The following is an 18817-nucleotide window of genomic DNA, read 5'->3' on the forward strand; positions in this document are numbered from 1 at the left end:
AGGCAGAAATAATTTGAAATAGCAGGAGCTCAGCTCTACAGGGATAGAGATTTTTCTTGTAAATCAAATAAACATCTCTTCAGAATTCTAGCACTGAAGTTTGTTCCAAAGCAATGTTTGGACATGAGCCAGGCATCACAACGGGAGCTGTTCCTGTTTTACTAACCAAGAGCACTCAGTGTCTTCCCTCCTTCAGCTTGTTTCCTGTGGGTCCGGACGTCAGTAAAATTTTGGCTAGAAATGAGAGCTTCAGTGGCGGCTTTCTGTTTAAAAATAGATAGAGAGAAATATGATTGTCCTTTCTCTTTGCCATCCAGAAGTAAGATGCAAAGTCTTTTGGATTTTACAGTGATGCTGCATGTGGAAGGGAACTTTCTGCAACTGCAGGTGAAATACTAATCTTTTTTTTTTTTTCTCTTTTTCACCAGATTCCATTGTGATTGGATTTTGGGTTGGTCTTGCAGTTTTTGTCATCTTCATGTTTTTTGTCCTGACCCTGCTGACAAAGACAGGAGCACCACATCAAGAGTGAGTCTGAAAAATGGAATAACTCCCAGCCTGCTAAGTGGCAAATCTGTTTTTGTGCAGCACCCAAACAAGCAGCGACAGTGCTGACCTTGCCCTGGCTCAGCACCTTCTTGTTCTACTCTGTCCTTATGAACAAGTGCTGTCTTGCAATGTTTCAAATAACTTTTGTTCCAAGCACTTGTAGGAGACCAGTTCTGTAGAACTGTTATTAATGTGTGATCTATTTAGCAAATATTTAGTAGACATGCAGTAAGAAGGGAACAGCTGCATGTGTGCATTTTCATGCTAAAATGAAGTTGGTGGGTAGGATGCCAAACAGGTGGCTTTAGATTACTGTTCTGCAAACAAATGGGTTATTCTAGGTAGGCTTATGTTATGATGGAGTGGAGAAATGTGAATACTGACAGAGTATATACAAATATAATGCAGTGCAGATGTTAAATTAAGGAAGTTCAAGTCTGGAGGATTTCCACATGTTTGTATGTTCAAGTCCAAAAGGTAGATATTGGTAGTATTTACAAAATCTTCCCTTAACTATGTAGTTCCCCCAGTGTCAGGGTGTCTTAGTTTCTGCTGAGAAATTGCAGTAGATGTTGAAGTACAGATCAGACCATGTGTGTTTAGCACCATGGTCCCCTGAAAGTCACAAATTAATATTTTTTTTTCCTGTTCTTTATTGCTAAGTACATGCAGACTATGCCTGGCCTCAACCATTCATCTGCATTTGTGCAGCACACAAACTGTCAGTGTCTCATCCTCTGAAAAAGTTTGAACCCACATGTCCTCTCAGGCTTGGGTGCCACAAAGTAGAAACAAAAAGCCTCTCTGGAGAGTGAGATCTCTTACAGGCAGGTAACAATGATGAGAAGCTGATTGTGAAAGGCAATTGTTAGTGCTTATCACTTTCTAAAGCAACCTGCCTGTCTCTGCCTGCTGAAGGTTCTTTGCTATTTAGTCCTATTCTGACTGGCTCTGAAACTTGCTGTAATAGCACCGCTCTAGATGCAGAGCTGTGCTAGGAGGACGTGCATGTATCACGAGCCTCTTCTGTGCTCCTTATTTTTTTGCTTCTGTGAGAAGGAAATAGAGGCAGAAGAATTCAGCTTCCCAGAACCAACTTGCTGCACTTCATGGCTGGTATTTTTGCCTTCCTTACAGGGTGCCTTCAAGTAGCCAGACTCTGCTCTGAAGTACATTTAAAGTCCTTGTAAATGTTGGTGTGCTGCTTCTTTTCCCTGCAGATCTTGTTTCTTAGCTGAGCAGCTGAATCTGTGTCCCACATGAATAATACAAGAGGGGAAGAAGTGATGAAGTCATTTTTATACCAGGGAGAATTTAATATGGATATTATCAAAAGTCTGTATACTTGTAAAAATGCACTTTCAGGTAGCAGAGGGCTGCTTGATATCTCCCACTGTGTTGCTGCTTTCTTCATCAATTTTCTTAGAATAGGTTGCGTAGAGAGTTTGTGAAACCTCCATCTTTGGTCACCTACATCCAGATAACCTGAACAGAGTCAGAGTCAGCCTTGCCTTTATCAGGACATAAGGCTAAAGACCTCCAGAGATCCCTTTCAATCTAAATCTTAATGACTTCTCTTCAGTTTCTGAAGGGAGCCCAGTCATTTCCTTCCTGTATTTGTTTTAAACTTCCTTGCAGCTTTGGGAGCTGTGTGCCTGAATGCTTGCCCAATTAATACGTATGCTGAGTGGGCACCTTTAACAAATTTGAGCACTGTTTTCTTGAGATTTGGTAACCCCCTGTGTACAGTACCAGAAACAGAACATCCAGGAATATGCTAAGGGGTGCAAATCCTTTTGTTTCCTCTTATTTTTGATACACATATATAAAAACTGGAAAACATACTTACCTGTAAAACCAGTGCAGACTGTGGTTTTATAATACTTTGCTGCATCTTCTGTCTTTATCCCTGACTGGATTCTTCATGACTCATGGTTTCATTAGTGAGCTGTCTTGCAGCCCTCCTTTAGAAATAGATGTTAATGGGGTTCCTGGGTTTCGGGAGAAAGCCAGCCTGATTGATGGACGTGTCTCTAACTTCAGTAAGTCAATTTGACTGCTCCTTAAAGTACCATTAACATGAGAGATAAGTGTAACTGGGTTCAGATGGATGGATCTGAAGTAGAATACTCTTGATTTTTCTAGTAGTATGCTTTTCTCGGCTCAATATAAAGGGGTATGATAGCATGTACTTTCAAAATTGTACAAGATGTTCAGAATTGGATACATGCTTAGACCAGAAGAAAAGGTTCAGGATATGGATGGGGAGAGGCAGAAATTTAATTACTTATGGAAATTATGCTTTTTGCACTTTCCATTTGCTTGCATGCTAGTATACGTAGAACATTAGGTGATGCAACAAAACATTGCATTGACAATCTTTCAGAGTTGCTGCCTGAAATCTACTGTCATTCATCACTCAGGAGAAAAGAGTACACTATGTTTGTTTCTGCATTTCAAAAATCCTTAAAAAAACGTGTGCAGCAAATGCAGGTGTTCACGTAACCTATCAGTACAAAATCCTGGCTGATGTCATCCTAAAGTTTCATGCAGCTATTGAAGCAGGTTGTACAATTGGTTACAGTAAAGATAAAAATAAAAATTTATTTTTATTTCTTAAGAAATCAGGTGGCTTTGGTTAAGGATTCTGGGGTGAAATCCACTCAGAGAAATGCAGATCCACTGAAACAAAACCTTCTACAGATATATGTATGTGTTTGCTGAAAATGTATTCAGGAAGGCTTCTCAGGTTCACAGTAGCACTTCTGCTAAGGACCTGTTTAGGTGTCCCAAGTTCCCTTTGGGATGCCAAACCCTGCTGTTTTGGAGGACTGGCTACTTATTGCTTTCCATGGTTTGCCAAGTAACCCCCGTCACTTCAAGGAGTACTGAGAGAAGGGGTATTTAAGGTAGAGACGAATGTCAAGTATTCCTTTGTTAGAAGGGTATCTTGGGCAAAATGATCTGTACCCTGACAGGGCACTCAGGTCCATTGGGCAGAGTCCAGAGCTAAATACCAAATCCAGCAGACCAGAACACCATGTTGTAGGCTGGAAGATTCCTAGAAAAGGGAGCTTGGGCTAGTTCATTAGCAACTGCTTGTTTTGAGTGGTTTTCAGTATGTGTGATGCTCAAGGTGTGTGGCATTCACCTGCCTGCTCTTGTGTTTGGTTGTTTCTGAGATTCTGAGAGTCCTGTTGGCCCAAACATTGCAAAAGGGATTTGACTGACCAGGTGTCTGTGCTGCCTTCCACGGTAAAACTGGGATTTCTTATTTTGAGTGTTCTGAAAAGATATACCCTGAGGTATAGTTGTATACTGTAATGAGCAAGAGTATGCAAGTTTCTAGTCTAGTTTTAAAAAGATAATGAATATCCTCCCCAGAATACGGGAGGATAGTGTTTGTGAATTTCAGAATCTGAAATCCCATGTTCCCTACTTATTAGCACAGGATTATTCTCTGTTGTGTCTTCAACCTCCTGGGTCATTATGAAGTTTCTTTGCATCTTGTATTCTTCCACTTCGGTTGGGTTGCCACTGCCAGTCTTGCATGCCCCACTACACAATCAGCCTTTGCTCCTTCATAGCTCACTGGATTAGAGAGCACTTTCCACACCTATGAAATAGTTTTATATCTCTAATGGATGCATTTTAAGTTTTCTTCTGAAGTAATTCCTTCCTAGGCTTATAATGCTTGTCCTTCTTTCTGTGCTTATTTGCTACCTCCACTGTCTGTGCTGCAATACTACATAGAAACTCTTGGTGGTAGATTTGCAAGACTACATACACAACTTAAACTCAGAGTGGTGATTTCTGTTGCATTATAAATACATAAATCTCAGTCATCAGTTCTGAAGGCTACCACAGTATTATTCCAGTCTGTTTGTCTCTTGCTGTGTATGCAGTAGCTTATTAGTGTGTATGCCATAGATTCTTAGTTAGTTACTGGTCTGTGTTGCATCAGTTTAAACGTTATGCTTCTATTATACGTGCTTCACTTAGAAATGCAGAATTTGCCAATACAGTTTTGATAAATCAGAGGACTACTTTAATATGAATGCCAGCGTAACTGATTTTGTTAGGACAGAATTCTTATATCACATAATGGAAGTAAATTACCATTTGAGAAGCAAGGGTCTCTAAGATTAATTGTGGCTAAAAGACTAATGGTAGGTGTCCTTGGAACTTGAAGGTTTTAGGGGCAGATTTCTGAATGTGCCATCTGAGGCTTTCAGAAGCATGTAGTCACCTACCTCCTACTGCAGGACCGAGAAGATTAAATTATAATGTTTCTCTGAAAATCTCTGTAAGTGCTGGTACTCCGTTAGAGGGAGTCCAACTATGTGGCTCCAGTGTCACTTGCTACACGTTCACATGTGAACAGCTGGATTTTTTTTAATTCTTACTTGACAGAACTTATGTTCTGCAAATATGTTTAGACTTTATTCATCATCTGAATGCCTCTGCTGCCTTTCAGATGCAAGTAACTTGCATTTTGTGATGATACACCAAAATTTAGCTTGACAAAGATTGTATTATAATATTACCTGTAAAAATTCCATCTAGCTTGAGCTTTTCTTGCCCCAGGTGTTCATGGCTCTTGCACAAGTCCATGCACATTGGAGCTGGTTTGAGCTAACATGTCTAGAAAACTCCAAGAAAGACGTAAAGATGTCCTTTCTGGGCTATGTGTCTGGTTAAGGCTGCCAGTCTTTATAGCAGTTTTTAGTTCCAGCTCTCCTGATTTGGAAATCTGAGTGTAATTGACTGAGGTCAGGGGAAAAGATGGTTTGATATCTGGACAACCAAGTGCTCAAATAATGCCTTTAGTGACAACAGTGCTGCTTATGTCTCAGAAGGATTTTCTCCACTGAAGATTTTTCTCAGTGTTTTAAAAGCCATCTTAAAAAAGCTTGACACTATTTGATGTCAAGAGGAAATACTGAGGAGTGTTTCTGAGCTCATTCAGCAAGCCAATTATTAAAATATATTGATTCCTATAAGCACCATTTAAGAGTGCTGGCATTGATAACGTATTCTCATGGAAAATTATCATAGCAAATCAAGACTTAAAATAGCTTCAGCAGGAAATGATTAATAGCGCTGGCTTTTGAAGTCTCTTGTCAATAAACTGTTAGGGTTTCATTTCTTTCTGATCATAATAGTTGCTGACACTAGTTTTGCTGTTAAGATCTTGGATACTTCTACTTTCAAACTTACTGTATTTTTATTTTTCCTCCTTAGTAATGCAGAACCTTCTGAAAAAAGATTTCACATGAACAGCTTTGTGGCAGATTTTGGAAGACCTCTAGAGTCGGACAGGGTTTTTTCTCGTCAAATACCCGAAGAATCCCGGTCACTTTTCCATTTCTGTATTAATGAAGTGGAACATTTGGACAAAGCAAAACAAAGTCAGAAATGTCCAGGTCTGGAAAGTAATATCCACTTCCAGGAAGTTCCCAGGAGCAGTGGAATATTTGATGAGGACTTGAACTGTCTCACAAAATTTAATATTCCTAACTTTGTCAACACGGAGCAGAACTCTTCACTAGGTGATGATGATCTCCTCATCTCAGAGCCACCAATCTTTTTAGAAAGCAAATCAGTCATGCAATCTTCCCATCAGAACCTTGACTGAAAAGTCTTTTACTTTAAGGTAAACATTCCTGCATTCCTGTTATTGTCCAGTTTGAAGCCTTTCTTGGCCTTGTGGTGTTTTGATAAAAGGTATTGCAGACCTGTGTGTTTTATTGACAGAACTCAGTTGATACAAGAAGTAAAGGAGTGAACGTTTCTTTCTGATGCCTTCTGCAGTCTAAACCTTTGCCCAACATTATTTTTGCTTCCTGACTTTTATTCTTTGTTTGCTTGTTTTGCTCTTTGTTTTGAAGTGACTGTTTATGCCCAGTTTCTGAAAGATATGATAATATTTTGCAGGGACTGTGAAGGCTGGAGCCTGGCAGTGGGTGAGATAAGAAGACTCCTCAGCCAAGGAAAGTATAAACCTCAAGACTAAAGCAAGGAACAAACAGGCAGTTGCTGGGGGAGGTTCTGCAGCTTCTGCCACTCCCAGAAAGGACACCTGAAACTGGGCAGCACTGTGCGTATCTGCTTGGCATGAACTTCAACTGCTGATTCCGAACTGCTTTTTGGTGCAGGTTAAAACCCAACTTAAAAGCTTATAGAGCTTTAATACCTTGCATATTAAATTGTTTGGTTACAGTGTTTACAAAATGCTACCACTACCTGCTGCTGAGTAAAAGCAAACGGGTGCCTGAAATCATAGCACTTCTGAGTGACATTCTGACAGCTGCACAGTGATGACCTGGAATTAATATTTTACACATAAACAGTAATTTTTTTTTTTAAATTGCTTATGCAAACTTCCTGTTCGGTAAAGGCAGGATTCAGTAGCTAAATTGCAGGAAACCTGATTAACATACCACCACCATAACTCTGTTGGCAAAAAAGGATATTTTAAAACTGGTGTTACGCTTTGCTTATAGGCTGAACCTTCACATACCTTTTGGCTCTATACGTGGCCCTTTTTTGACCAGTGGGCCACTGAAGGGCTAGCAGGCTTTGAGCTGTTGAGAGGACCAGCTCCAAAAGCATTGCTGAGCTGCATGTCTCCTCTGTCTTCTTTTTGTACTCACTTGGGATGGTGTTGCAATCACAGTTTTTTTTTTTTCCCCAGGGAAAGGTTTGTTAAGGAATTGAATAGATGTAATTTCAGCCTGGACGCTGATGATTTTTTTTTTTTTTTTTAGAGAAGGAATAAGGTTCTGAACCTTAGCCAGTATTTAAATTATGTTTCAGCTTTCCTCCAAAGATGGTAGCTAATGGCCAAATGGTTTTAGAGCAAGCATATAGGATGCAGAGTAAGCAGGTTCAAATCCTTTGCTGGATTTGGAGTAAGAGTGCCCTGCAGGATGTTAATAAATATTCCATTAACAAATGGAGCTAGTGGATTCCAGATCCTGTGCCCGTCTGGGGTTTCTTAAAACTCACCTGATTTGTACACAATGTGTTTGTGTCAGAGTGAAAATGCAGCAATGGGGTGCTGATACATTCTTGAGACACTTAAATGCTGAATAATTCGTTCTTCCTTCACCTGATGAATAGAAAAACCTAGCAAATAGGTTGTGCATTAAAAGAATGTAAGAGCTGGGAGAAACCTCTTTTATTTTCATCTCCTGTGCCATTATTATAAACCATTATACCTAAATTTCCTGTTTTCAGATGTAATTCTTGCACTACCTCCTAGTGTTTAAAGTAATGAGATGATACTTAAGACAAAACAGACTGTTTAAAACCAGACGATTATTGTGGAAAATAGTTCCCAAGAGAAGACTGAAGTGAACCCTGTTACAAACGAGCACAGCTGCACGGGTCTCCAGTAGCTACTTCAGGGGCAGAAAAGGCCGCCTCTTACAGCAGGTACTTTACCATGAGTGAGTATGAAAGCTGTGGCTGAGGACTTGCCTTTTCTGTTCCCAAATTAAGAAATTTTGGGAAATCTGCCTTCTGAATGTGGCAACAGCTTCCTGCTGAGGCACCTCAAACAGCTGTTAATTATCTAATGGTTAAGCTTTGTCTGAACTGAAGCTCAATATTGTTCTTGCTAACAAGCTCTGGGACTTGTACAAACTGTGGCTTTTATAGCCTGTTTCTGGATGAGTGAGCTCCCTTCAGTGATGTCTGATCTGTTATTTTCTTTTTCTTTCCTTTGCCATACTTGAAAACAGAACTGCTGCTTAAATGGGGGGAAAAAAACTGTGTAGAATCCAGGTTCTCAACAAACAAGAAATGAAGTTCATTTTTAAAGCATTCAAAGCTATGTTTTAGAATAACGCAGGTCTGGTTCTCAAAAAAAAAAAAAAAGAAAAGCTTGAAGCTTGCTATTCCCAGTGGGCTAACCTAAGCTTCTTTTCTGCCATCTTTAAATCTGCGTGGCTTTTGTTTAGGTGCATAACTGCTTCTTTGGGGAGAAAGGAAAAGTATACATGTGTATGGATGCTGGTGACATTTAATGCCTAGAGGAAAAGAATTTAATAAAACAATCAAGGGATAATACCAACAATTCCAATGTGTTGTATGTTATGTCCTTCTAAAGCATGTATTAATCCTGTAAAGGTATTTAAGTGTTTGGTTCTTGCTTCTGTTCTTCCATCTACTTTTTCCGTCTTCTCTCCTTTCTATCTTTAAAGTCCTTCATGCTGCTTTTTAAAGAAAAATAACCTGCCAGCCCCCACCGCACAGCTCCCACGTGGCTTCAGAAGCTCTGCAGCAGCAATACAGTCTGATTCAGATGTTTTGCTCTACCTCTGCAGTAGAGCAAAGGCAAATGCAGAAACTTTCTGCAGTCTTCAAAAGCAGTTATTTTAAAGCTGTTCTTTCTTTCTTTTCCCTTTTTAAGAACTAACAGACATGGTCTTTTGTCTCAGGGGAAAGGGGATTGGCATAATAACCAGCTTTGTGTAGTGTGTTTTAAAAAAAAAAAAATAATCTTCTCCTAGTCAAGCAGCATGAGTTGGTTCACTACGAAGTGAAAAGTGTGTTTTGACCAGCGTAATCCTTCAAAAGGAATACTTGCAACTTAATGTAGTTTGGAAATGGAATTTCTTACTGCTTGGTCTGTCTGTTTCAGAGACTCTTCTCAAAATTCACTAAATGCATCACCTGTGGCTGGTAGATTTAACTTCATGGAGAGTCACCCTAGCATAATTACATATGTTTGCTTGCATAAACATGCACTATGTTCTGTATGAAGTTACTAGGCCAAGGTGTGTATTTCAGTTTTCAAAGGTGAATATTTGTGAAATGTTTTTCCGTGTAAACAAGTTTCAGTTGTGTAACTTTTTAAAAAACAAACAAAACCAAAATAACCTACAGTATAAAGCCAGAAAATGCCTGCTCACAGAGAAAAGAAATAGAAAGGTAAAACCATCAACTTCTCTCCTGGCACCCAGTGATGAATGTTCTCTAAGGCTAAAAGGTGAAATAAGTGATGTGTGTTGGGCATTGGTCATGCAATTTAGTACTTATGCATCTGAGCTGTACATTCTGAATACTTTATAACTGACACCTTTTGTCACTCTGTGATTGAAAGAACCCCACAAAACCCTTCCCAAAGGAGGAACTGCAGTGTGCTGTTCTACTCTGGCCTGTCCTTCCAGCAGTGAAAGATGACAAAGCTAAATTAATTTAATTTGTTACAAGAAAAACTGACATGTATTTCAGAAAACTTGCAATAGAGCACACTGTCACAAATGCCATGATGAGACCTGATATTCTTCTGCACCCTCTGTTTTCTTCTCTTGGAGCAAATGTCTTCCTTGTAATCCAGGTCACTGAGTCACCCAGCCAGCTGCTCACTTGATTTCCTAAAAGCTTCAAACATGACAATTCAAATTATTATACTCCAGCTGCTTTGCTGTAAACAAGTGAATTCAAGCTACCCATGAGGCATTGATTCAAATAAATTATGTTTCAGATTCTTTTAATCCATTCATTATAATGCCTTATGAAAATGTGTGACTAAATAGCATGGCATTAAAAAAAGGAAAAACACACAAGAGTATATAATTCTCTGAAAGATCCTACTGAAATCCTCAGTGGAATACATCAAAAGCTAATAACCTGTTTTGTCAGCCTTTTTGCTCTGTTTCAGGGTGTTTTTTCCCTTTCAGCAGGGTTAAGTCTGCTGGAAAGTCAAGAACTATAAATTCTTGAGCATAGAATTTAAATCTTGGCCCTTAGCTCTCCAAAAAGAGCATCATGGCGACACCATTCAAGAGCAGAGACAGTCTGTTACTGTGTAGAGTGCCCACTTCATGGTAGATGCCTGAAAACTCAGTGAGTGTACAGCTACATAAATACCCGTAAGAACACAGTATAAACCATATTGTAACTTATAGAAACAGTAAATAGTACTGTCTCTGCTCAGTAAACAAGACTTAGCTTGAAATAAATTTCAAATTAAATTCTCTCTCTATGTAAGATACCAGCATTTGCTGAGAATCTAATATAAGAATTTTAAGAGGTGTTTGAATGAACTGCATGAGTACTAAGGCAACACTCTTGATGACCTAAGGATTCTACGTTTGAGAGAGATCCTGGCAACTGGCAACACAAGGGTTGCTGCACACAAGACAGTATTACAGACACAGCACATTCTACAGGAAATAAATGGTAAGTTGAAATTAGTCAGTTTTATCCTTTTTCATTTGTAAAACAGTCCCAAATCAAGAAAATAGAGCATATTTACATATAGCTGATATTTTATATACAAAGCATGATTGTATTTACACATTTTATTAATAAAGACTAATACTTCATTACTGGGGGACAAAATACCCATACTAAAAATACTGAAAATATCTGAATATGAAGCAACCAAGATTACTATATTAATTGTTAACTGACTGCTTTTTTATATCTCTATATATGTGTATACAATCTCACTTTGTGTGTATGCTCAAAAAAAACCCACACCCAAGCAACTGTTGCTTACTGTCTCTGTCTAGATAGTATAATTTGTTATACTATTTTGTTCTTTATGTGTGCTCAGTCACATGCCTGTATATGCCAAAAATGCATGCTTACTGCTGGTCCCTGAAGCAGCATGACACGTAAATACATATACACAGACTCGAACTATTTCACACGAATTAAAGGCTTCAACCAATACCTGAACAGTAGATCCTAGCTTTTATCTTCTCTTGGCCATAAATAAGTACAGTTAATTATCTACAACCTTAATAGACGTTCTATGGAATTCGTAAAGACTTGGCAGTGCTGAGACTTCAAACTAGCAATTTATTGATTTTATTGTTTGAAAAACTTGTCATTACAGCCACCAAATATATTGCTGGTTGTTCTCTTCCCTGGAGCTGGTCCATCTCTTTTTTGAAACAAGGGACCAAAAGCTTAGCACACTAAATTACATGTTAGTGATGCAGTAGGAATTGCTCCTATGCTGTCTAGTATCTTACAGGCTCTACACTGAGGTGTATAAACTCCAGCTGGGCATGAGAGGAGAGGGAGAAGGCAACCATCTAAAACTCAGCTTGGTACCTGCTGTGGTGCCTGTCAGTTCAGCAGAAAGTTATATCCACGTTCAGTATTTGGGTGTCAGATTATTCCCACTTCTGCATGCTAGTCTCCTTTGTCAATACTGAAGACTATTTCTTTTTTCCTGTCCCCTTTTCCGATTTGGTCAGTGTTTTAACTGTAAATTTCCCCACTGACATATCCCTGTCTTCACATTCAATTGGCCTCTTTATTCTGTAAAGATCATCGATATAGCCTTCCCTTTTAAAAGGGATACCAAAAACTACTCTCACACTGTATTTTACAGGCTTTTTTTCATATCTGTCCCATAACAATTCAGCTTGACCACTCTGCCATTGTTCTTACCAGCACAGCTGGAAATATCTGCAGTGTAAACAGAGAAGAGTTTGAATTTGGTCATCATGTGAGAACACCTGCTCTGCTCCAGCCCTCCACTCATTCACAAAGTTGAAAGGAGTCTTTAGGATAAGGGAAGGAGTGTTTTATGGATTGGATGGCGAGAAACAAAATGTTGGAAAAAGGAGGATTTTCATGCCCTACCAAATGAAAAATAGTAACTCTATATACTAAAAATACAAGCCAAACAGCATACTGCGCAAATTGCGCACAAAGGAATCATGGTGCAACAAGTTATAAACAAAAGTTAAAAATATTCAGGCATGTTCTATAGTATCTGCAAAAGCATCAAATGGATTTTCTCAATGGTAATTGAGTTTGTAGAATAACCTCAATATTCCTATTTTTTTTTTTCTAAATGGCATGTAGCTTTATTTCTAGTGAAATATAAGACATACGATATGACTGGGGTGTTGCTCAGTGCAAATCTACTTTTGGACAAGCAGGATTCCAGAACAGAATGTAATTAAATTTACAAGTGTTACATTAATGATTTTCAACAATATTGTCTATACATAACTTCAAATATTCTGCTTCTCTAATCAACTCATACCTAAGATGTCTTCCAGCAGCCGTCTGTCATGCTGAATCCACTGGAATTAGGCGCAGGAATAACCACCCCTTGTTTCTGCAGTTCACGTAAAACATCTAATATTGAATCCAATTCCACTCGAAATTTCTCCAGTTCTTGGTTCTTCCGCTGTGCCAGTCTTCGCCACTTCTCAGCCTCGTGGGTTTGCCGAGCCTCGCTGAGATGTTGTGTCAGTTGCGTTGCCTGCAAATCAGAAGCAAGTCAGCGCTGGGACTCCCTCGTCAAATACTCTGCCAACATGGCCCCCGTGCAAAAATGCGCTACTTCATTCTATTCGATGCTCAGTCCCAAAGCCCAGTGCTCATGGTAAGTGGAAACAATTTGTTCTGAATATTACAAAAATCATTCTGACAGCAATAAATTCCTTTAAATATTTGCATTAGTGACAGAAGGGTAGAATCCATTACTGACTAATGAGTCTCAGGAGAATTATCCTCTCCAAAACAGCAATTAAAAGTTTGAATATTTAAGACAAAACTGAGCCTAAACCATAAAACTGTCTGTAATCAAAATGAACCTTTTGAATTGCCATTTAAATGCATTAATTATAAGAATACTCTGCAAGAGAAACAAATGAAATCTGAATGATGTGTTATGGGCTATTCCTGTGCTTTTAGAAAGCAAAAGTTCTATAAATTATCACAAAATATCCTGTAGACACAAAGGTCTTAAGCTTCTGCAGATAAAAGCTTGAATTTATTTTTACATTAATCCATAGCATAATCTTATTAAATTACCCAAAATAAAAAGTGTCACAAGATATCAAAATCTCCACACTACTATTAATTGTAGTAGATTCTTTAAGGAAAGCTCTATCATTCAATGGCCATAATTATCATACTTATAGTCTGATACGAAGGGTAATCCGTTACTTCCTTGTCCAGCAATTAGTTTTTCTACATTGTTCAATTTGTTACTATTCATTTGAGAGAGTGTTTGGTGCCCCCCTGCAGATAATTGAAGGTGCAAAAGTAGGACAAACAAAACCCAAAGCTTAATACATAACAAAGCCGGTAGCACCAGGAATGATGAAATTACTTAGTAGCAACTCTGGTGTATACTATTATCTCTGGTTTTGTTAAATACATTACATAACATCTTAGTAAATACTATAGGTCAGGTAATTAATTCAGCGGAGACAGATCACAGACTAGGCAGCAGCAGCCACTACAGAAATGGTAAATAACTTCTCACATTATACAAAAGCAAATGAACAGCATAAAGAACTATTACAGTTGCCTTCAGCAGGACAGAATGTGAATAATAAAATCAGTCACAGCAGAGTTTGTTCTTAATCCACTGACTTGTTTTATGCACAGTTCTTCTGGGGAAGAAAATTAAGTATCTGCTGTAGAAATGTATGAGAATAAAGCCTTCTACCATGAGCAATTCTACACATAAAATTGTATTACTTGAGATCTGGTTTCAAAACTTTAGAACAAACTGCACCAACTAAGAACTACTACAGGTTTGAAAAAACACAGGTTTGTTAAAACATGAATGACAATCATATTTAGGTGATGAAAGAGCTGAGGAAAAAAAAAGTGAACTAGAAAACTGCTTCCAGATGACAGAAGCTCCTCAGAGAGATGAAAAATTAGCGTGGAGGCCAAGAAATAAAATGAGATAAAAAAAAAAAAAAAATCAGTGTAAAATTGTTTTACTCATTCAAGGGACATAAATATCAGATACAAGAAGCCGTACTGTATCACAAAGATCCAACCTTCATAATCTAGAACTTTTTGTTTGTGGAGGATAAAGGGCTTTTGTTGTTGTTTTGTGTATTAAAGACAGTATGTGGTAGATTGCTGTAAGATGTTTCTATACTTTTAATGCAGGTTTCAGGACTAGAATAAAATGACAGTTCAGTTGAGGAATACATCATAGCTTAACCAACTCTGCATTACACACTTTCATCAGGTTTTCAATAGCTTTTCTTGTGGAACTGAACTATGAAATAACCGCATGAGACAAGAGAATTCTAGAAATGATGTGGTCCAACCCTCTGCTAATGCTGGGCCTCTGTAGGTCGGGCTGTGAGGAAGTTACACACCTGATATGTGAGCCATGCACAAGTAATCTCAAGTACCACAGCAAGGAAGGGCTGACCAGCATCACATCAACATTCACTTGCGTCCACAGGCAAAGACAAAACCACAGCTGTATCAACAAGTACTTGCCCCCTGCAGTTTGGGCTAAACAAGCCTATGCAAACACCATGAAAATACAGTTAAACCAATAAATTGCTGTTGAGAAGTAAATGCAGGTGTACCTTTTGAATTTCTTGCTCTCTTTCTGCACGTCTGGTCTCTATATGCTTGATTTTCTTTTCCAGGCACAGGAAATGTTTCATTTCAGGACTCTGGCTCTCCTTAGCCTCCCTCAGTTCTTCCAACAGTTTTGTCACCTGCAATTTGAGAGAATTGATGAAAATTGTTATCATTGTGTTAAGTAGTATATAAAATGGATTCCTTTCAAAGTATTTGCATTGTTTAATCTCTTCATTCAAAAGCTGCAGAGAAGAGATAAAAGAGAAATCTCCTTTATTCAGGAGTTTAACTGGAGGCTCAGGGACTTAGATTAGGATTTTTCATTTGTAAGAAATGGCCTAAGGATATGAAAATCTAGTTCTTTTTGATAAATCAAATCCTGTTCATAATACGTTATAAAGTGATTATTCACAGTCAATTTTTATACTTCTAAACATACTAAAAAATTACCAGAGAAGACTATGATTAGATGTTCTTACACAGTCCCTTCTCACACTCTGAATAAAGATCAAATACAAAATGTATCAGTGTATTTCTACGGAATAAATTAATACAAGACATGCTGCTAACAGACAGGATTACAAACCCTCTTTGGTCTAAAAATTGCCAGGTCTAGTCAACTGTACTAATGACTTGCAACTGATTTCCTAATACAAAGCTGTCCTATGTTCAAGCTGTTATACCAGATAAGTATATGGTTATAGTTAATGAAAAACATCCCTGAACAGCATTTCTGAGATTAGTATTCAAATAATAATCTTCCAGTGAGCCTCAGAGCAAAGTCTGCCCTTTTTGAGGTACCACTGTTTTAGACAGAGGACTCTTGATCCCATTACAAATAGTAGCACTTTTCACTACCATCACTTATTATGTTTGTAGGTTTAGTTGCCTTCATCTTTCAGCTCAACTTATTTAACCATTTAATGCTGAAAATGTATTCTATAAGCAGCACAGCAATGACACTAGAGGGCAAAAGCAAGGCTTTACTTTCACATTTCTCTCTATATGGTCTTGTAATTTCTTATTTTTTTTTTTAACAAAGGCACTCCATTACATTTTCTTAAATGCCAGCACCTCAAATCCAGCCTGTAAACATGGGTCAGATAGGATGCTCACTCTTTTAACCATCACTATCATTAATAATCTGTAAAGCAAATGGTACTCTCGCCCTGTTTTCCCAGGAGGAAATATGATCTATACTGAGATCACTGTAGTGAATTAAGCTTTGTATGGAAAGGTGACATCTGTCATTAGGCTCATAATATGAATCCAAAGTCTCAGCCTTCATTCAGCAAATATAGAGCTTGTTTAATACATCTTTTTTTGTCTCCCTACAAATCCTCACCTTTCTATGAACACTTCACCGAGTTGGAATTTTGTATGGATACCATAAATACTGAATGAGTTTAGTGAGATTAAGATTAATTACATTAAGTACGTACTAAACACATGTTAATACTTCTCTCTTTTCTTCTAAAGGTGGGCAGCAAACAAGATTAAATGTCTGGAGTTCTCAGTCACTTACAGAAAAAGAGAATTCCTTCCAAATAACTCCTGCAGGTTAATTACTGCATTGTGAAAATGAAGGTAAAATTAGCCATGTTCATAGATCAAGGAGATGGCGAATTAAGCTTAGGCACAATGCTATGACAGGTAATGTCCTCTCCTGAACAGGAGGTGATGGAGGTGATTAAAAAAAAGATTGGCAGCACTTCAGGAATGACAAAAGCATGGCCAATAGTTCAAACAGCTAAAAGACAGCAATTTTACACAATATTAGCCCAAAAATGAAAACATGAACAAGTATAATTTTTAGATTATATGCTATTAATAGAAGTAAAAGATTAGGAAAAATGTAGAATACCTCCCTCAAAACCCAATGAATTTCAGAAAAACTATTACAACTAACTTAATGTTCTTAAAAGACTGCAAGTTGAATAGACATCAAAGGAGAACACCAAAAATACAATCACCTATGTCAATTTTATGGCAGTGAAGGATAAAAAAAATGGAGGCTTTACCTGAACAAAGAATTTGAATACAATAACAAAATACCCTCTTCATAAAGAAAAAGTCCTGTCATCTATTTACTACCCATCACAACTCTCAAAGAAGAGGCTAGGAATACTTGGATTAACATGGTGATCAATTTTCATACAGGTGCCAGACTTTTCTAACATTAAGAATAATAAAGGAGGTAAAAGTTCCACTTTCTGTGCCGTGTTGTTCTCTTGTTCACATTAGAAAAATATATCGCATTCTCAGGTATAAATGATGTAGAAGTAATTGAGAAAGACACTGTTTCTAAGACTTTATATTATTTGAGGCTTTACAAGGATAAAAACTCTTATTAGAATAAGGCACCCCTAATACGAGTTTAAATATACCTCTTTTTGTAGGAGCTCCTCTCGCATCTGTGAAATTAGAAGGGCTTCCTGATGTCTCTGTTGTTCACTGATTTGCTCTTGGAGATGTTTTATTAATATCTAGAAAAAGATTAAAAATAATTGTAATTGACATAAATACCCATAACAATGTGTAAACCTATACAGGAAAAATATGCCAAAAATATAATCAACATTGCAGCACTGGAGGTATAAGTGATGCATATTTTAACTACACTATATGTAACACGAGCATTGTTACATAGCACACGTGCACATCTAAACCGGGGTGTCAAACTCATTTTCACCGGGGGTCACATCAGCCTTGTGGCTGCTTTCAAAGGGTGGAATGTCATTTTAGGACTGTATAATGTAAGGACTCCTAGCTTTATACAATGTACCCTCTCCTACCTTTACACAATGTAACTACTCCCACATTTATACAATGTGACCACTCCCGCATTTATACAGTCCTAAAATTACATTCAGCCCTTTGAAGGCAACCCTTAGGCTGATGTGACCCTCAGCGAAAATGAGTTTGACACCCCTGCTCTAAAGAATATGAAAACAAGTCTCAATCTTCAAGTAACTTTCCTCAGTTATAAAAAGCTCTGAAATAATCCAAATTCAATAGCTCTTTACTTCCATACAGTGTGCAAAACTCACAAAATTGTAATGCACAAATACAATTGCAGGCCCAGGTCTTCATGGGAGACTTTAACCACCATGATCCCTGCTGGAGGAACACCATGGTGTAAGCAATCCAGGAGGTTCCTGGAGAGCACTGATGACAACTCCCTGACCCAAGTGAGGACAGGTGCTCCTCTGGGCCTTCCACTCACAAACAAACAAGGGTTTGTTTAGGGTGTCAGTGTCAAAGGCAACCTTGGCTGCAGTGACCATGAGATAGTGGAGTTCAGGATCCTGAGGGACCAGGCCAAAAAGCATGATCATAACCCTGGACTTCAGGAGAGCAGACTTCAGCCTCTTCAAAGATCTGCTTGGAAGATGGGATGGGGCCTGGGGAGGAAGGGGGACTCAAGAAAGCCAGTTGACATTCGAGGACGACCTCCTGCAAGCTTAAGAGCAGATCATCCCAACAAGCAGAAATGCAAAAACGCCAGGAGACCTGCATGGATGAACAAGGAACTCCTGGCAAAAACTCAAACACAAAAAGGAAGCCTACAGACAGTGAGAACAAGGACAGGTAGGTAACCTGGGAGGAATATAGAGACACTGTATGAGCATACAGATATAGGATTAGGAAAGCCCAAGCCCACCTGGCACTGAATCTGGTGAGACTGGCAAAGGCAACGAGAAGGGCTTCTGTGAGTACCTAAGTGGCCACCAGAACACTAGAGAAAACATGGGCCTGCTGATGAATGGGCCAGGGGCCTTGGTGACTCAGGACATGGAAAAGGGTGAGGTAGTGAAGTCTTTATTAGCAAGACTGGCCTTCAGGATGATGAAGGGACTGGAGCATCTCTCCTATGAAGAAATTCTGAGGAGCTGGGCCTGTTTAGACTGGAGGAGAGAAGGCTCAGAGGGAT

General features: G+C 38.5%; 2 protein-coding genes across 29 annotated transcripts in view; one reads left to right on the forward strand and one right to left on the reverse strand.

Moving 5' to 3' along the window:
* MRAP2 (melanocortin 2 receptor accessory protein 2) overlaps window positions 1–15916 on the forward strand; it is a 30772-nt gene extending 14856 nt beyond the window's left edge. For 11 of the 14 annotated variants that reach the window (XM_065056470.1, XM_065056467.1, XM_065056464.1 and 8 more), the window contains 3 exons: window positions 429–528; window positions 5794–6205; window positions 6487–8632. In XM_065056470.1, the coding sequence (XP_064912542.1) occupies window positions 429–528; window positions 5794–6187 (494 nt within the window). In that variant the 3' untranslated portion in view covers window positions 6188–6205; window positions 6487–8632. Of the gene's footprint in view, window positions 1–428; window positions 529–1221; window positions 1381–5793; window positions 6206–6486; window positions 8633–10645 lie in introns of those variants that run through there. The other 3 variants (XR_010471225.1, XR_010471224.1, XM_065056471.1) reach the window with 3 other exon arrangements.
* CEP162 (centrosomal protein 162) overlaps window positions 10035–18817 on the reverse strand; it is a 48327-nt gene continuing 39544 nt past the window's right edge. For all 15 annotated transcript variants that reach the window (XM_065056459.1, XM_065056452.1, XM_065056460.1 and 12 more), the window contains 3 exons: window positions 17271–17369; window positions 14886–15020; window positions 10035–12796 (listed from right to left, as the gene is read on the reverse strand). In XM_065056459.1, the coding sequence (XP_064912531.1) occupies window positions 12575–12796; window positions 14886–15020; window positions 17271–17369 (456 nt within the window). In that variant the 3' untranslated portion in view covers window positions 10035–12574. The remainder of the gene's footprint in view (window positions 12797–14885; window positions 15021–17270; window positions 17370–18817) is intronic.

Source organism: Columba livia, chromosome 3 (genome assembly GCF_036013475.1).
Source record: "Columba livia isolate bColLiv1 breed racing homer chromosome 3, bColLiv1.pat.W.v2, whole genome shotgun sequence".
Classification (NCBI taxonomy): domain Eukaryota; kingdom Metazoa; phylum Chordata; class Aves; order Columbiformes; family Columbidae; genus Columba; species Columba livia.